The 19,061-nt window shown below is 40.8% G+C and overlaps 1 protein-coding gene across 2 annotated transcripts; it reads left to right on the top strand.

Moving 5' to 3' along the window:
- Positions 1-7,417: 7,417 nt before the first annotated feature.
- On the top strand, positions 7,418-17,181 carry OSER1 (oxidative stress responsive serine rich 1). Of its 2 annotated transcripts, XM_070801727.1 has the most exons (5): positions 7,446-7,575; positions 9,459-9,567; positions 11,290-11,406; positions 14,258-14,371; positions 16,355-17,181. In XM_070801727.1, exons 3-5 carry the CDS (start codon positions 11,330-11,332, stop codon positions 17,037-17,039), a joined length of 876 nt encoding a protein of 291 aa, XP_070657828.1. In that variant the 5' UTR covers positions 7,446-7,575; positions 9,459-9,567; positions 11,290-11,329; the 3' UTR covers positions 17,040-17,181. The 2 variants fall into 2 exon arrangements, with proteins under 2 accessions (XP_019827994.2, XP_070657828.1); XM_019972435.2 differs by lacking the exon at positions 9,459-9,567 and having other exon boundaries at positions 7,418-7,575.
- Positions 17,182-19,061: the final 1,880 nt, after the last annotated feature.

The raw sequence follows: 19,061 nt of genomic DNA, 5'->3' as shown, positions 1-19,061 counted from the left end.
TAAATGGGTTGAATGCCCCAACCAAAAGACAAAGACTGGCTGAATGGATACAAAAACAAGACCCCTACATATGTTGTCTACAAGAGACCCACCTCAAAACAGGGGACACATACAGACTGAAAGTGAAGGGCTGGAAAAAGATTTTCCATGCAAATAGGGACCAAAAGAAAGCAGGAGTAGCAATACTTATATCAGATAAAATAGACTTTAAAACAAAGGCTGTGAAAAGAGACAAAGATGGTCACTACATAATGATCAAAGGATCAATCCAAGAAGAAGATATAACAATTATAAATATATATGCACCCAACATGGGAGCACCGCAATATGTAAGACAAATGCTAACAAGTATGAAAGGAGAAATTAACAATAACACAATAATAGTGGGAGACTTTAATACCCCACTCACACCTATGGATAGATCAACTAAACAGAAAATTAACAAGGAAACACAAACGTTAAATGATACAATAGACCAGTTAGACCTAATTGATATCTATAGGACATTCCATCCCAAAACAATGAATTTCACCTTTTTCTCAAGCGCACATGGAACCTTCTCCAGAATAGATCACATCCTGGGCCATAAATCTAGCCTTGGTAAATTCAAAAAAATAGAAATCATTCCAAGCATCTTTTCTGACCACAATGCAGTAAGATTAGATCTCAATTACAGGAGAAAAACTATTAAAAATTCCAACATATGGAGGCTGAACAACACGCTGCTGAATAACCAACATATCACAGAAGAAATCAAAAAAGAAATAAAAATTTGCATAGAATCGAATGAAAATGAAAACACAACAACCCAAAACCTGTGGGACACTTTAAAAGCAGTCCTAAGGGGAAAGTTCATAGCAATACAGGCATACCTAAAGAAACAAGAAAAAAGTCAAATAAATAACCTAACCCTACACCTAAAGCAACTAGAAAAGGAAGAAATGAAGAACCCCAGGGTTAGTAGAAGGAAAGAAATCTTAAAAATTAGAGCAGAAATAAATGCAAAAGAAACAAAAGAGACCATAGCAAAAATCAACAAAGCCAAAAGCTGGTTCTTTGAAAGGATAAATAAAATTGACAAACCATTAGCCAGACTCATCAAGAAACAAAGGGAGAAAAATCAAATCAATAAAGTTAGAAATGAAAATGGAGAGATCACAACAAACAACATAGAAATACAAAGGATCATAAGAGACTACTATCAACAATTATATGCCAATAAAATGGACAACGTGGAAGAAATGGACAAATTCTTAGAAAAGTACAACTTTCCAAAACTGGACCAGGAAGAAATAGAAAATCTTAACAGACCCATCACAAGCACGGAAATTGAAACTGTAATCAAAAGTCTTCCAGCAAACAAAAGCCCAGGTCCAGATGGCTTCACAGCTGAAATCTACCAAAAATTTAGAGAAGAGCTAACACCTATCCTGCTCAAACTCTTCCAGAAAATTGCAGAGGAAGGTAAACTTCCAAACTCATTCCATGAGGCCACCATCACCCTAATACGAAAACCTGACAAAGATCCCACAAAAATAGAAAACTACAGGCCAATATCACTGATGAACATAGACGCAGAAATCTTTAACAAAATTCTAGCAATCAGAATCCAACAACACATTAAAAAGATCATACACCATGACCAAGTGGGCTTTATACCAGGGATGCAAGGATTCTTCAATATCCGCAAATCAATCAATGTAATACACCACATTAACAAATTGAAAAATAAAAACCATATGATTATCTCAATAGATGCAGAAAAAGCCTTTGACAAAATTCAACATCCATTTATGATAAGAACTCTCCAGAAAGCAGGAATAGAAGGAACATACCTCAACATAATAAAAGCTATATATGACAAACCCACAGCAAACATTATCCTCAGTGGTGAAAAATTGAAAGCATTTCCTCTAAAGTCAGGAACAAGACAAGGGTGCCCACTTTCACCATTACTATTCAACATAGTTTTGGAAGTTTTGGCCACAGCAATCAGAGCAGAAAAAGAAATAAAAGGAATCCAAATTGGAAAAGAAGAAGTAAAACTCTCACTATTTGCAGATGACATGATCCTCTACATAGAAAACCCTAAAGACTCCACCAGAAAATTACTAGAACTAATCAATGATTATAGTAAAGTTGCAGGATATAAAATCAACACACAGAAATCCCTTGCATTCCTATACACTAATAATGAGAAAACTGAAAGAGAAATTAAGGAAACAATTCCATTCACCATTGCAATGGAAAGAATAAAATACTTAGGAATATATCTACCTAAAGAAACTAAAGACCTATATATAGAAAACTATAAAACACTGGTGAAAGAAATCAAAGAGGACACTAATAGATGGAGAAATATACCATGTTCATGGATTGGAAGAATCAATATAGTGAAAATGAGTATACTACCCAAAGCAATTTATAGATTCAATGCAATCCCTATCAAGCTATCAACGGTATTCTTCACAGAGCTAGAACAAATAATTTCACAATTTGTATGGAAATACAAAAAACCTCAAATAGCCAAAGCTATCTTGAGAAAGAAGAATGGAACTGGAGGAATCAACCTACCTGACTTCAGGCTCTATTACAAAGCCACAGTTATCAAGACAGTATGGTACTGGCACAAAGACAGAAATATTGATCAATGGAACAAAATAGAAAGCCCAGAGATACATCCACGCACATATGGACACCTTATCTTTGACAAAGGAGGCAAGAATATACAATGGATTAAAGACAATCTCTTTAACAAGTGGTGCTGGGAAAACTGGTCAATGACTTGTAAAAGAATCAAACTAGAACACTTTCTAACACCATACACAAAAATAAACTCAAAATGGATTAAAGATCTCAATGTAAGACCAGAAACTATAAAACTCCTAGAGGAGAACATAGGCAAAACACTCTCCGACATACATCACAGCAGGATCCTCTATGACCCACCTCCCAGAATATTGGAAATAAAAGCAAAAATAAACAAATGGGACCTAATTAACCTTAAAAGCTTCTGCACAACAAAGGAAACTATTAGCAAGGTGAAAAGGCAGCCTTCAGAATGGGAGAAAATAATAGCAAATGAAGCAACTGACAAACAACTAATCTCAAAAATATACAAGCAACTCCTACAGCTCAACTCCAGAAAAATAAATGACCCAATCAAAAAATGGGCCAAAGAACTAAATAGGCATTTCTCCAAAGAAGACATACAGATGGCTAACAAACACATGAAAAGATGCTCAACATCACTCATTATCAGAGAAATGCAAATCAAAACCACTATGAGGTACCATTTCACGCCAGTCAGAATGGCTGCAATCCATAAGTCTACAAGCAATAAATGCTGGAGAGGGTGTGGAGAAAAGGGAACCCTCTTACACTGTTGGTGGGAATGCAAACTAGTACAGCCACTATGGAGAACAGTGTGGAGATTCCTTAAAAAACTGGAAACAGAACTGCCTTATGATCCAGCAATCCCACTGCTGGGCATACACACTGAGGAAACCAGAAGGGAAAGAGACACGTGTACCCCAGTGTTCATTGCAGCACTGTTTATAATAGCCAGGACATGGAAACAATCTAGATGTCCATCAGCAGATGAGTGGATAAGAAAGCTGTGGTACATATACACAATGGAGTATTACTCAGCCATTAAAAAGAATACATTTGAATCAGTTCTAATGAGGTGGATGAAACTGGAACCTATTATACAGAGTGAATTAAGCCAGAAAGAAAAACACCAATACAGTATGCTAACACATATATATGGAATTTAGAAAGATGGTAACAATAACCCTGTATACGAGATAGCAAAAGAGACACTGATGTATAGATCAGTCTTATGGACTCTGTGGGAGAGGGAGAGGGTAGGGAGATTTGGGAGAATGGCATTGAAACATGTATAATATCATGTATGAAACGAGTCGCCAGTCCAGGTTCGATGCACGATACTGGATGCTTGGGGCTGGTGCACTGGGATGACCCAGAGGGAGGGTATGGGGAGGGAGGAGGGAGGAGGGAGGAGGGAGGAGGGTTCAGGACGGGGAGCATGGGTATACCTGTGGCGGATTCATTTCGATGTTTGGCAAAACTAATACAATATTGTAAAATTTTAAAATAAAATAAAATTAAAATTAAATAAATAAGCAACACAGATATAATGTAAAACACAGGGAAATATAACCATTATTTTGCAATAACTTTAAGTGGAGCTTAATCTATAAAAATACTTAATTGCTATGTTGTACACCTGACACTAATACAATATTGTATACCAACTAATCTTCAGTTTAAATTTTTAGAAATAAAAATAAGACTTCTAAAAAAAAAAAAAAAGACATCACACTTCCAATGCAGAGATGAGTGCATGTGGACTTGATCCCTGGTCAAGGAACTAAGATCCCATATTCTGTGCTGTGTGGTGTGGCCAAAAAAAAAAGAAGAGAGAGAAATAGGCAACAATACCCATTCAGTTGCTCAAACTAGAAAGCAAATTGTTATTGTTGACTTCCTCTCCCTGCCCCTACTATTCACATGCAACTTCTGATTTTTTGAAAATCAAAAGCTTTGATTTTAAAATAAATTTATTTTCAATCAAAAGTCATCTTCCTATATAAATTATTTCTGCAGTATAATTTGATGGAGTTAAGTCTCCTCTATTCAATCACTTTCCTGGAGAAGGAAATGGCAACCCACTCTAGTATACGTGCCAGGATAACCCCATGGACAGAGGAGCCTGGTTGGCTAGAGTCCATGTGGTTGCAAAGAGCTGGACACACTGAGCAACTGAGCACGCATTCAATTACTTATAAGATTCATGTAACAAGAAGGAAATACACTGTTGATGAAATTTTACAGCTACCTTAGCTTTCTGATGGGCTTCCCTAGTGGCTCAAACAGTGAACAATCTGCCCACAATGCAGGAGACATGGGTTCAATCCCTGGATTGAGAAGATGCCCTGGAGAAGGAAACGGCTACCCACTCCAGCACTCTTGCCTGGAGAATTCCCTGGACAGAGGAGCCAGGCGTGCTACACAGTCCACGGGGTTGCAGAGTTGGACATGACTGAGCAAATAACTTTCATTTCATAGATTCTGATTAGATGGCATTACTGTGTGCCTTAATACCAAGTCAATTTCCTGAACAGAAAGTCTCCACGTAAGTTCAGGGCCTTTTCTATGGCTAGAAAGATCCTGTGTTGCTGATGTAAGCGGCAGACTGGGATTCTGGTTCCCTCAGGTCATGTGGTTTGTGGCTTCTCCGTCATTCTAAGTCAGGAGGTACCACACAGTGAGTCAGGCCTGTATCTAATGACTTGAAATTTCAGGCCACATCACTGAGGTATGAGTTAACAGACTTTTGTAGAGGCTCTCACCTTCCAAATACTCCCCGAGAAGTGAGCCACATCCTCAGAAAGTATCCAACTTTATGATGGAAACATGCTTACCTAAAATGAAGCATTTAAAACCACTTTTTGTTTTAATATTTTAATGCCATATGGGTATAAATAAGATAAAATGAAGAATTCATCAAAACTGTATGGAGCACCTACTAACTTCCAGGATCTGTCTTAAGCTTTGGGAATTCAACTCATCTAGATACAGTCCTTGCCCTCAAGAATGTGTGGTTTTATCTGAAGCAATATTTTCAAACAGCTTAAGAACACATCTTTGGTCATGATGAAATTCACTCGGGAAATTCACTGAGGGGAAAAAAATGCATCATATTTTCCTGTTTCTTTTTTTTTTTTTTTAATAATTTTGGCCATGTGAGGCAACTAGAGGGATTTCAGTTTCCTGACCAAGGACTAAACCCTAGCCATAGCAGTTAAAGTGCCAAATCCTAACCACTAGACCACCAGGGATACTTTCCTGTTTCTTAATCTTTTCTAAGAGATGTTGAGAGATGGGCAGCAGTGGATGGCCAGGCTTTTGAGACTGTTTCAATCCTTATTTTGTCACTTTCTAGCACTGTATGACACAGGAAAATGGGCGACAGAACAAGTTACCTGAGTCCCAGTTATCCTCATCTGTAAAATGTGCAAAAACCACAGGAATATTAAATGTGCAAACATGTGCATGGCTGTTGCATAATGGAGGACAGCCATTATTAGCATTATTAGGCTTGATGTTGGAAGTTCGCAATTAACAGGTTTTTTTCATCCGCTGTCAGTTACTGAGCCTCTCCCACTAACAAGGAGATTTAGAATGTTTTACCCAGCGCCCATGGCATGCTTTAACAACCTTATCCAGTGACCTGTACATGGGTCAGGCCTTCCAAGATCTAGCTGTAGGTAGGTTAAATATATATTTTCAGCAGCCTATCTAGCTAGGTGATTATAGCTAAGGTATTGGGGAGTGGGAGGGTCCTGTTTTGGTTCTGGTGACAACTTCACATAAAGGTTGGGCCAGGACCAACTTTAGCTCATTCTATTGAGGAAAGCCATCTTTTCCCATATAGCGCTGATAGGTGCTCCGAGAGCTGCAGACGGGAGCTTGGGTGCGGTGAGGAGACATACAGCGAACAGCGAACTCCGAACTCCGAACTCCGCAGAACCACTCCTCCTGATGGAGGGAGTGGCAGCTGAAGGGAAGCCCACACCTTCTCAGCCTGTCATGAGTCATACAAATAGACAAGATACCTAAAAATCACCTACTTAGGTGACCTGCCTAAACCTTTTCGCAAAATTTAGTATGCAAGTGCGTCTCTCTGTCGAAATGGTCTACAGTTCTCCCCAGATTCTCAAAGGAGTCCATGGCTGGAAAAAAAAAAAAAAAACAAAAACAGAGATTCGCTGAAATAGTCCGAATGGAGAAACTGAGGCCCAGAGATAAAAAAGTGAGTTGCCTCAAGTCAAACAACAGGGGTATAGTAAAGGCATTTCAGTTCCGATTCCGGTGTCACGTTCACGGTTCTGACCGTGTCGAATACCTCCTTGATTTCTCTGCAGCCCTGGAAGATCCTTGGGAGGCGAGGGCTCTCGTCGGAGCTCTGGAGATGTCGCAGCAAGTCCAATTCGGGCGTAGAGGGGGCTCTCGCCAATCGCTCAGACGGGGTCCATTGCCGTGAAGATTCCCCCATCATGGCCTCACCCGGAGGAATCCCGCACCTTGTCAATTCCAGGCACCAAACACCAGGAGACCCGCAGAAGTGGAGGCGGCTGGCTGGTGAAGCACGCCCACTCGCTCACCTGACCAAGCTGAAGAAGCGGGCAAGCCCCAAAATCCCATCCCCAGCGAACCCTTCGCGGAGGGAGGAGCCAGGGAAGAGAATAACAGGAAATGACGTCAGGCGCACGTGTTTCACGAGGGGCTGGCGCCAGGCTTTTGAGACGCGCGGCCACGACCTCGCGCCTGCGCAGCCGCTGCCCTCCCCCGTCGCCGATTCCCCGAGATGGGAGGAGAAAGAGAAGGGGGCGGGGCGCGTGCCTGGGTGACGCAGGCGCAGTGCGACTTCGGAGGCGCTGGTCGTCCCTCCGCGGATTTGGATCCGGGTCAGTCAGGCGCCGCGATCTGGGAAAGACGTTCTAAACTGACCGGACTGGCTTACCGGAGCGCCCCTGCTGCGAGAAGGTGAGTACCCTGACGTGACGCGGACGCGCCGCGTCACCGCGTCTGGGCCTCCCGGCCCGGCCTGGCCACGGGCGGCTTCCTTTGGCCCTCCCGCCGCACGTCGAGCCGCGTCGCCCGCCGACGCTGGCCGCCTGGGCCGGGCCGTCCGGGCCGGGCCTGCGCCTCTCCGCGCCCCCTCGGCCACTGCGGCCTGGCCCTGCCAGAGGCTCTTCTCTCTCTCCCCTTCCCGCCTCCGCGGCCCCCGCGCCGTGCCTCCGCCCTCTCCCGCCGGTCCATAGCTTCCCCTTTTCGCCCTCCTCGGCCGCCCTTTGCCCCTTCCCGCCCTTTCTCGCTGGTTCCCGAGCCCCAGTCTCGTTGGCTGCCTCTTCGGCTCTGTTCCCGCCTCCTTCTGGATCCCTCACCCCTTTGGCCCGACGCAGGCCTCTCATCTTGGCCGGGGGAGTATCCTCAAGGGGAAACTTTGCAGCGGGAGAGCCCGGGCGGGTTCGGGCGCCAGACAGATCCCCACTTTCCGAACCGCCCCCCCAGGCCCTGACCTTTCCCCACCCCATCTTGTTTAACCTCGACCGACCCAGTTTCTGGGTGAAAAGAATTAACTTTGTGCTCTAGCAAAGCACAAAGCTCTTCTACACCGAGGGTGTAGAAGTTGAGTGGGTACAGAGAGACATGAACGTGTTTTGTCTCCGGGGCCGATTGTTGCAACTTCGTCTTGTTCGCGTCTTCCAGAGTTGCTGGACAGGATTTTCTTTTCCCGGACTCCATGCTTCCTGCTGGGCTGGGAAATTTTCTAAAAGCTTTATTTAACATTGTGATGACACGCTTACGCGCGGATCCTTTATTGATCGTTCTCAGGTCTTTTCAGGGTCCGGGAAATTTGGACCTAGGCTTGTGGTTGTTAGGTGGGCTTGGTTAAAATTGCAAGATATAAATAATATTGTGAGACTTACTCTTCGTTTGAAGTCAGAGAAAAGTCAGGAATTTGCCCTTTTGATGGATGAACTTAGAAGGATTTTGTGTTTTTGTTTTGGTTTTTTGAAAGGTTAAGGGAAACTCCGAATCCCCGTGTGATTTGACTTAAAGTAACTTTAAAAGTTTGACCTTTGCGGGGATTGTTCAATTTCAAGAAGATAGTGCAGTAAAAATCGGCAAGAACGCCTCCCATAAACTTAATGAAGATAAATCAAGTGTAAGATCCCCGGAGTTGGTTGTGCAGCTCTCGATTTGAGTGAATGGGAAGAGGGAGGAGCATGGTAAAGCCTTTTAAAGTTACAGACACGCTACTGTTTAGCTGTTAAGGTCATACCTGAGATTCACCTTTGCTCTGGGTTAATTTAACTGAGGGAAAAGATGAGTAATCAAAATGCTCGAAGTCTGAAAATAGTTTAAATGGAACTTCATTCCTAGAGTTTTAGTCGGTAGCCAGTCTTATTCTGGCCTGTTTTGGTTTGTAAATGATGGCTCTTTTAGTGTGCCAGTAAGAATGTTAGTGGAGTTTGTATTAACATCTGGAGGTCACTTACAGTATATAAATTAGCCCTGTATAATTAAAAGTTCCATATCTGAGTGCAAAACATCTTAGCACAGTGTTAGGGCAGGAGTGGGGTTCATAGTCCTGAGTTCACACCTACATGCCTGAGCATCCGGACTAGTGCTAAAAGCACAGCGTAGGGATTCTGTCAGTATTTGCGGAAGGAATGGATTCCTGCCTGTAGAATTCAGCAATGCATGTGTAGATGTGATGTGTGCTGATTTCTAGAGAGGCCCGGAGAGGGATTGTGTGGGGTCCAGAGGAGTGGGGAGACTGGCTCATATGATGTTCCTCTGTGAGGGCCAGCGTTTGGTCATAAAGTAATTGAGGAAAACTAATAAAAACTTTATTTTAGTTCTGCCAGCAGGAGGAATTTGTTTACAGCCTACAGACAGCACCGTTTTAGATGCTGTGGAGCTTCAAAAATAAGAGAATATCTGATCTTTGGCCATCCCTCTCCCCAGGTATATAGAAGACGTTATTGTGTATCTGGGAGAGGATCCTCCTCTAAATCTAGAACTGAATTAGTAGCCAGTGAAATACGGAATTGATATTGTTTCTTCACAGTGACGTACTGGTTAAATAAACCAGCAAAAATATCTGTGGGGAGTGTATTTCAATATTTTAAGAAGTTGAGGTGAAAACTAGATAAATTCTTTTGAGACTGTTTTCAGTGTTCTCAGAGAAGTCTGCCTAAAATACCTTCTACACATAAATAAAACAAATAGTCTTGATTAGTTGCTTCCTAATTCTGTCTCTGGTACTGCGTGGTTACATTAACAAACATATTATGACACTCTGACCTTTAGAATATTAGAGGTCTCACAATAACATCAAACCCACCCCTGAGAAATGAGCAGATATAAAATCAAAGAGGCTCCAAGGATCCAGGCACTATTCACTGGGAGAGTGCCCAGGGCGGGGTGGGGGTGGGGGGGATGGGGTAGCAGGTTAGAAATAGAGAAGGTGAAGTGAATGCTTAAAAAATTCCTCATTTTCTTATTTTTTTGTTTTACTTTTTTCTTTCTGATTTCCAGTAATATGTTTATAGAAACCATTTTCATTCTGGATTTGGTATCAGGAAAGTTTTTACCCTAAAAGTAAAAAAAATGGAGAGATTAGAGTCAGTGAATTGATTAACTTCTCTATTGTATCTCGTTGTTTTGGTTGGTCTGGGGCCCCCCCCCCGCCCCTCCCCCCCACCTTTTTGGTTTAAATATAAAAATCAGGGTGGGGGAAATGGAGAACTTTGGTTAATCAAGCTAGTTGATTAGGTAGAGATCATTTAAAGGCATATCTGTAGAACAATTTTAGTTTTTTTCCTTTATTTCCTGTCTCTTCAGCTACCTTTAAGATTTTGAGTTACAAGTAGTGTAGTTCATCTATTTTTGTGAGAGAGTATTAGAAGCTAAAGAAAGCAAAGGTATCAACCTTATAGATAGTGTGTGGAGTAGTCAGTATCATTGAAACAAGTTTGTAATCCTGCCTTGACAGTGGTAACAACTTGATATCTATCTGTATGATTATTAGGATGAGTATAAATACTCATATCTGCGTCAGGATTGCTTTAGAGAAATGCTGTCATGTGTCATGTAGTTATTCTTACCTGAAATGTTTAGAGTTAGATGAGACAAATACTCAGTAGTGGGTTTTTTTGTTGTTCAAAAATTTTTGTTGAAGTATATATAGTTGATTTATAATATTGTATTAGTTTCAAATACACAGGAAAGTGAATGTTTGCATATACATATATACACTTTTTAAGTAGCATTTTAAAGATCAGAATCTTGTAGACTAAGCTTTTCCCTTTTTATTTCCAATGCAATGATCATCTTTTCTGTAGGTTTCTAGACTTCTACAACTGGAAGGATTTCCCTTCCTGTTAAAAAGTATACAGAAACACAGATTTTAGGTAATGGTGATCTAATTTCCAAAACTGTGAAACAAGATGTTGTCTTCAAGTATTTGGACAGTTTAAATACCATCATAATAAACACATGTTTTCTGTATCATTTCATTTGTCTCCTCTTAAGAAATAAAACCTGCAGTTTCCTAATCATTGAAACTTCCTTTTAGAAATAGAAATTTGCACTCTATCCCACTAAGAAGCAATGGTAGTATCAGGAATACAGATTTTAACCTGTTTTCACTTTGCTCATTTAATTTTTCTTTTCTATTTTTTTTAGTATTAACGGGAACATCCATAATAGTGTAAAAACTTTCACAATGAAATCGGAAGCCAAGGATGGAGAGGAGGAGAGTCTACAAACTGCTTTCAAGAAACTAAGAGTGGATGCATCAGGGTAATTAAATATGAAGTATATTATTGGGGAATTGTTTACTAGATTTAAGTAGACATTTCCTCAGGGGAGCTCTTTCTCTTCTAAAGTTTCTTTTTATTTGTAGGAAGTATAAATGTTAATAGTGTGATATTTTACCAAATTCTGTATAACATTGTTATAAAAGAAACTCTTCTGTTAAATTTTGAGAAGTAGCTGCTCATTTGTATTCCAAGGTTGGGAATTATCCTTAACTTTAGTAGAGTACCGCTTTCCCTGCCCCCTGCCTCTTTTTAATCACACATTAGCAGTCAGTGTCCCATCAGAGAGTTCCTCCTACACCTCTAGGGAATCACAGTATTTTTCACTGAAAGTGAGTTGGTTCAATAGGAATCTCTGCAGACATTGTCAATTTCATGGGCTCTGATCGCTGAGCCTATCACTATGGAAACCTCTATTCATTAGGGTTCTGTCACTGAGATCAATAGTCTTGGACCCTTTGGTCAAACTAATTAGAGCACCTGCAGACCAGCTGCTGTCTGAATGTTAATATTTTCACCCTTTGCAAAATGTTCTATGCAGGACTCTTTTCATCCCCATTCTTTGCCCCAGGCCAGAAGATATCTTAAATTTTAATGGATATAACAATATTTCATTTCATGAACGGAAACCCAACTCAGCAAGGAGCAGTAATGACTTAAAATTTATTACTTATTTTACTATGCCCTCAATACTGAAGTACTCTGTACATATCATCTAATCCTCACTACCAACTTAGAAGATAGACAGTACAGAGTATACTGTATAGTTTACAGAGGAGCTACAGATGAATTGTCTTATAAAAGGTCACATTGGTAAGACGTGGTAGAGCCAGAATTTGAACCCAGATAATTTTTCTCCAGAACCTCTGCTCTTAACCATTTTTGTGAAGACAACATGAAGAAACACATTCAGTGCCTGGTGCATAGTAAAATTAAATAGATGTTAGTTGTTACAGCTGCCTGCCTATTGCTAATCCTGTTTTTGACCTACCAAATGAGAAAATTTATACTCATAGATTTGCACAGCAGCTGTTACAGGTGCTGACATTGTTTCCATGATACAGCAAGTATCTTCTAGTGATTTTGCCAATATGATCATCTTGCCATTAGAATTGATTAGTATTTGCTATTTTGGGAAGCAGAAACAAAGCAGAGAAACACATAGTTCCAGACTCTAGTCATAGTGTAATTTTCTGTGATTTCTGGTATAGACTATGCAAATCTATGCAATTTTTTAATCAGGAAAATACTTACAAATGCACAGGTATATGTAAATCCCTTAGTGTATAAATTTACTTAACTCTTGATACACAGACTTCTTTCCTGGTATTTTCATTGGAACATAAAATTAAGCTATTTCTGTGCCCCTAAAAATTACTTGGAACATAAAATCTTTTAAAATACTCTGTACAGTTTACGGTCCGATACTGTGTATTTGTAGCCTGCAGTCTACTGTGTGTGAAATTATAAAGAGGAGGAGCAGTGGAGAGCATTTCAGAAAACCAAGTAAGAGTGCAAGGGGTGAGTCATTACTGTGACTAGGCAGAATAAGACTTGTGTAGTGTGTCATGCAGTTCTAGTTGGTTGTTTGGAATTGTTGCTGATTTACAAATGGAACATGTGAGGTACTGACTCATAGGCTAACCAAGCCTTGCCAAGGAATTCAGCATGATCCTGTTGAACAGGTTTTGGTTCCTAATGGTATTTGTCTTATCAGGATAGACTCTATATATTTAATTGCAAAACAATATAGTTCTTTTTTTCAGACTGTATATATATATATCTTTAGCATAATACATGCTTATTTAAATCATAAAATGGATAAAAAAGTAAAAATCACACCTTACCATTACCACTGTTAGTATCTAAATCATCTGTAATATCACTGTTTTTACACAGTTGAAATCATAATATATGTACAGGTATTCATCCATGCTGTTTTCCCTTAATATTATAAGCATTCTCCCATGTCATTAAAGTTCTTTGTACGCTTTATTTTTAATAAATTCCTAATATCCCATTGTGTACCAGACACCACTAATTTTATATAGTATGGTATTTTCTGTTATTAGACATTTAGTTATTGCCAGCTTTTAAATTATGTTTCAGTGAGTGAGCATCTTGTTACTTAGTAGACTGTCTCTTTCTATAGGATACTGCAGTGCTGCAGCATGTGTAGTAGGAGCCCTGTGTGTGTGTGTATATTGAAAAGGTCCAGAATAATTTGATGTTAAATGTTAATGTTGATTTCTGGATTGTGAAATTAGAGTTGATTCTTTTCTCTTTTAAATTTTTTCATCTTCTTTACTGAGAACCCACGTTACTTGTGTAGTTTTAAACTGTAGAGATTTAACTGAATAATATTTCAGGTTTATTGGTTGTAAAAATCAGAATATTTTTGTATAAGTCGTATACTATTTGAAAAAGGATTCATTTAGATTGAGTCTCCCAGAGTTAGATTGAGTCTCCTAAAGTTTATCCTCCTGAACTTAGTCTCCACAGCTCTGGTTTGCCCACATAAAGTAAGCGGTCAGTGTCATTAGCATTCTCCCTGGACATACGGCCGATCTGCCCCAGATAAACAGTCTATTTATATCCCACTGCTGGTTATACTTAAGAATCATTCTTTGGCTTACAGTTTTGCAACTGTGAGCTCTTAGGGATCCTCCAAATTTGGTTTTGAAGGACAGTTTACAGTGAAAGCTGAGCAATTCTTGAGAAAAGCAAACTGAAAAGGCAATAAAGGTATTAACACAAGTTTCATTTGGGTTGGTGAGAGCAGTGTGTTCTTCTTGCGTGGTTTTCTAAGCAGTAAACTCTGTTCTTGTCTTCAGGTCCATAGCATCTCTGTCTGTTGGAGAAGGCGCAAGTGTCAGAGCGTCGGTCAGAGCAGCAGTAGAGGATGCCAAACCTAAGTCCGCATGTGCGTCTAAAGACAGTTGGCATGGGTAAGAACTTCTCACTGCACATGGTTTTTATCCCAGCACCTTAACGTGGTACTGGATTTTCTTTGCTGAAAATTCAAAAGAGAATGTCTTATGATACAGAACCCAAGATGCACCAATTAAAGAAGAGTCTTTCTTCTCATTGTGAATTTGCTGAGACTTGCTGTCTGGCCTGGTTCATAGTCAGTTTTTATAAATGTTCTATGTGTGTTTGAGAAGAATGGCTCTCCTCTCATCATTTTTAGGTTTTATAAATGTCCATTAAAGTAAGCTTTTAAATGTCTTATTTATAGGATCTTTTTTCAAATAATTCTGTTGGTGTTGTTAGCTTGGCCTATTAATAATTGAGGGGCTTGTTGAAGTCTCCCCCAGTGGAGTACATTCGTTTATTTTCCCTGTAAGTTCTATATCTTTGCTTTATCGTTTTGAAGCTGTTTTGTTTATAGCCTAGGTTCATGCCAGTTTAGAATGTTTTCTTCCTGATGAATTGAGACTTTTACTGTATTTAGTGACCTTCTTAATCCCCCATAATGGCTTTTGTCTTAAAGTCTGTTTTGTCTGGAGTTAAACTTACATTTATTTTGATTATTGATATATTTGGATTTGTTCTGCTCTTTTATGCTGTTTGTCCTGCTTTTTCTTTTTTATTTCTTTTGTTCCCACCTTCCCTGTCCTCCCCATTTGAAAAATTGTTTGAAATATGTTTGTTTTTCTCCATACCAGTTTTCCTTTCATTGGTTTGGAAACTACATACTTTGTTTCTCTTAGCCCTCCTCCTCAGAACTGTTTTGCTCCAGTCCCCTCCCAACCTGGTACTTCAGTTCTGTCAATTATTTTTGTCTCACCAGTTCAGTTTTATTTACCCTACTTCATTGTATTTAATTAGAGAGTGTTGGTTTAGATTCATCTCATGTACACTTCCTTTACTCTCACCATTGTGGCATCAGACCTTCCGTATAGGGTCACTTTCTTCCTAAAGAAGTCTGTTATTTAGTTAAAAAGGCGCAGTGGGGGTGTTTGCTCTCTGTTAGTTGTCCATATAGAATGTTTCTCTGAAAATGTCTTTATTTCATCCTTTTTCTTGAAAGTTATCCCTGCTTTAGTGAACCTGAAATCGTGGTCTTAGGTGGCAGTTGTTTTCCCTTAGCACTTGAAGGTATTGTCTTCTGGCTTCCATGTTGTTGTTGAAAAGCCTACTTTCAGACTTAATTTTTCTTCTTTCGGCAATAATCCATCTAGTCTCGAGCTGGTTTTAAGGTGTCCCTGTTGTTTTTGGTTTTCTCCAATTAGTTGTCCTGCTTGTGTGCTTCTTGTGTTTGTATTCTCTTGCATCAGTTCAGAAAATTGCTCGGCCATTATCTCTTTCAAGTTTGCTTGGCAATTTTGAACTTTTTTCTCTTTGCACAATTCTTATTAAATATTTTTTATAAAAATTACATAATGTGCCTGATAATTCCCAGTATCTGAAAACTTGAGAGTGTCTAAATCTGTTGTTCAGCTGTTTCCAGTGATAGAAATGAATTCTAAATCTGTCATTCTGTTGAATGAGTGATTATTTGTAGCATTAGCTACCCCCCCCCCCCCCACCCCGCCCCGCCCCGTGGTGGTACTGAAACTGCCTTGTTCAGAGCATGGAGCCCAGCATTGAGGTTTTTCTAAGTTGTCTGTGCAGGGTGCTTCCCCAAACCACTGGTCAGAGGTTCCTAAGACAAGGGTTGGGACAGGGCAGACAGGTCTTCTGCACCAAATGTTTGGTCTGAGAAACGTGACTTAAAACTACCCTTCACCTCTCCTATAGTAAGGGGGTGTTGGAGTTTTTGAGATGCACAGGCTCGGGCAGCTTGACAGTGGAGGTGGGCACACGTCTTTGTGGAGAACTTATTTTCACTCATTCACCAGAGAGGTGGCAATTTCCCAACTATCTTAAAAGATCTCTTTAGAAGAACACTGTATCCCAACATCCTCTTGTGTGTTTTTTCCTCTTAGGTCTACAAGGAAGTCTTCACGAGGAGCAGTGAGAACCCAGCGTCGCCGCCGTTCCAAGTCTCCTGTCCTTCATCCTCCAAAGTTCATACATTGCAGTACAATAGCTTCTTCCAGCAGCCAGCTCAAGCACAAAAGCCAGACTGACTCCCCTGATGGCAGCAGTGGGCTGGGAATTTCAACCCCTAAAGAGTTCAATGCAGGAGAATGCTCATCTTCTCTCGATACTAATCACACAGGGGCGGTTGCTGAGCCTTTGAGAACTTCGGTTCCAAGGCTCCCATCAGAGAGTAAGGAGGAAGATTCCTCTGATGCTCCCCAAGTCTCCCAAGCAAGTCTCCAGGCCAATGATCTCTCTGACTTTCAATCAGTTTCCAAGCTAAACCTGGGCAAGCCATGTGTATGCATAGGCAAGGAGTGCCAGTGTAAGAGGTGGCATGACATGGAGGTATATTCCTTTTCAGGCCTGCAGAATGTCCCCCCCTTGGCCCCAGAACGAAGATCCACACTTGAGGACTACTCTCAGTCGCTTCACACGAGAACTCTGTCTGGCTCTCCCCGTTCCTGTTCTGAGCAGGCTCGTGTCTACGTGGATGATGTGACCATTGAGGACCTGTCGGGCTACATGGAATATTACTTGTATATCCCCAAGAAAATGTCCCACATGGCAGAAATGATGTACACCTGAGAGCAAGAAGCTCCTTACTGTGCTTTAACCAATGAAGGGTTGTCAGAGAGTTAGTTAACAGCAGACCTTGCAGCTACTTTGTGTGAGAAGACATCTCCTTCTGCTCACTGTGCTTGCAATAAAAACTTTTCTTGGCATCTCAGTCAGTTAATCTTCGTTCTTTAAACTTAACTTTCTGAGTTCTTACATACCCACCAAGGTGAGCAGATCATTTAGAAATGTCCCTGGGGGTGAACAAACGGTCATTGCTTGACTGGTAGCAGCATATTTATGGTGAAAGCCTTTGAAAAAACCGTGCATTTTTCAGATGTGTGTTAAGATTTGGGTGCCAAGGAAAATGAAATGTGGTTTTGTAACTGGACTGAACATTTGTCATGCTGTAATTGCCAGCCCAGCGGTATTAGAAGTACATGACAGGTTTAAACCATGTCTGATTTACCTAAGATTTATTGTGTCTTTAAAGGTTTCCTATGTTATTGTTAAGCCAGAGATCTAAGGTTTAGATTCAATATAAATAAACTGGCTGGCCTGCCCTATATTGTTTGAGAGAATCATTAACCATCACCAAGCAAACCCCTGCTGGTGCTCTTCGCCCTGAGACACGTCACATAAGGTTTCTTCCGTGAGAAGCAGCTTGGAGTGGGCTGCTGCTTTGTGGGAGAGGGGTGTGATGTTGGACACTGCCATGTATCTGCTCCATCTCGCATTCTGGTATATATGGCATGTTTCAGTCACTTGCAGTATAGCTCTCATACCTCAGTTTCAAATGTTCTGGATGGATATCTCTTTGTACTGCCCTCCTACCCCAGCAGGCCCCAAAGAGAATTTTATCCATGCCGTGTCCTGTAATTAAAGGCCGACCAGGCCACAGCTCCCTCTAAAGTTTCGAACAAAAGTCTGTCCACAGTTTCCACTGGAGGAAGAACCCTCTCTTTTCTGGGTGGTTCCAAAGTGACATGCTGCCATATAAGGCAAGGGTACTAGTTTGCCATTCTCTTCTCGGATTGAATGTATCCAATGAATATACTCCAGTGTTCATTGGAAGGACTGATGCTGAAGCTGAAACTCCAATACTTTGGCCACCTGATAACAAAAAACTGACTTATTGGAAAAGACCCTGATGCTGGGAAAGATCAAAGGCAGGAGGAGAGAAGGGGACAACAGAGGTTGAGATGATTGGATGGCATCACCGACTTGATAGACATGAGTTTGAGCAAGCTCCAGGAGTTGGTGATGGGACAGGGAAGCCTGGTGTGCTGGAGTCCACAGGGTTGCAGAGAGTTGGACACGACTGAGCAAGTGAACTGAACCTAGGCCATTAGGGCTTCTGGTTATAAGGGCACCTATGGCCCCTCCCCCCACCCACTCCCCAACACAGCTAGTGTTTTGCTTTACCTTTTTTACTAGAAAGAAGTGGAGTAAATTGAGCTGAACATGTTACTTGAACTAAAATAGTTCTAAGTCTGTTAAGTCTTTTAAGGTTTTAGTTTGCTTTTCAAAGCAGCAGTCCAATTATTAATTCTGTATATTAACAGAACAGTCACAGGAGAAGGGTGAGTGAGGCCCGTTTTTTATTCAGAGTTGTTAGGAGGAGAGTCATAACTGAAAAGGACCAAGTTCCAATGGCTGAGTAACCTGTTGGAGAAATCCACACTTGGACAAAAACTTGGGAACTCCAGATTTGCAGGAATGAGGTGTAAGATTTACATCTCAGTCAGAATCTTCCTTTAAACGTGAATCTTGGAAGTCCAAGATCACTCAAACCCAGTTGGGCCAGCTTTAATATGTGTTCCTAATTGGGACAGTTGACCATTTGTGAGTCCAACTTACGGGACCAATGTTTGTTTGTCAGATGCATCCTGGAAAACAGATTCAAATTGTGGTTTGAGGGATTTTTACTCTGATGTTTTGGAAAGTAGCATCCTGATGTGTAACTTCATTGAACATATCTTCACTGAGTGCTGTCAACACAGTCATGCTATACCAGGTGCTGGGAATAGGACATCATATCCTTGGTGGAGA

Source organism: Bos indicus, chromosome 13, assembly GCF_029378745.1.
Source record: "Bos indicus isolate NIAB-ARS_2022 breed Sahiwal x Tharparkar chromosome 13, NIAB-ARS_B.indTharparkar_mat_pri_1.0, whole genome shotgun sequence".
NCBI classification, from domain to species: domain Eukaryota; kingdom Metazoa; phylum Chordata; class Mammalia; order Artiodactyla; family Bovidae; genus Bos; species Bos indicus.
Note: the sequence above shows the minus strand (reverse complement) of the source record. Positions and strands in the feature narration are given on the sequence as shown.

Excerpts from the sequence above, each read along its gene's own strand:
- OSER1 (XM_019972435.2), top strand. The coding sequence starts at position 11,330 with ATGAAATCGGAAGCCAAGGATGGAGAGGAGGAGAGTCTACAAACTGCT. Across the intron at positions 11,407-14,257 it reads CTAAGAGTGGATGCATCAGG|GTCCATAGCATCTCTGTCTG; the intron begins GTAATTAAATAT and ends TCTTGTCTTCAG. Across the intron at positions 14,372-16,354 it reads TCTAAAGACAGTTGGCATGG|GTCTACAAGGAAGTCTTCAC; the intron begins GTAAGAACTTCT and ends TTTTCCTCTTAG.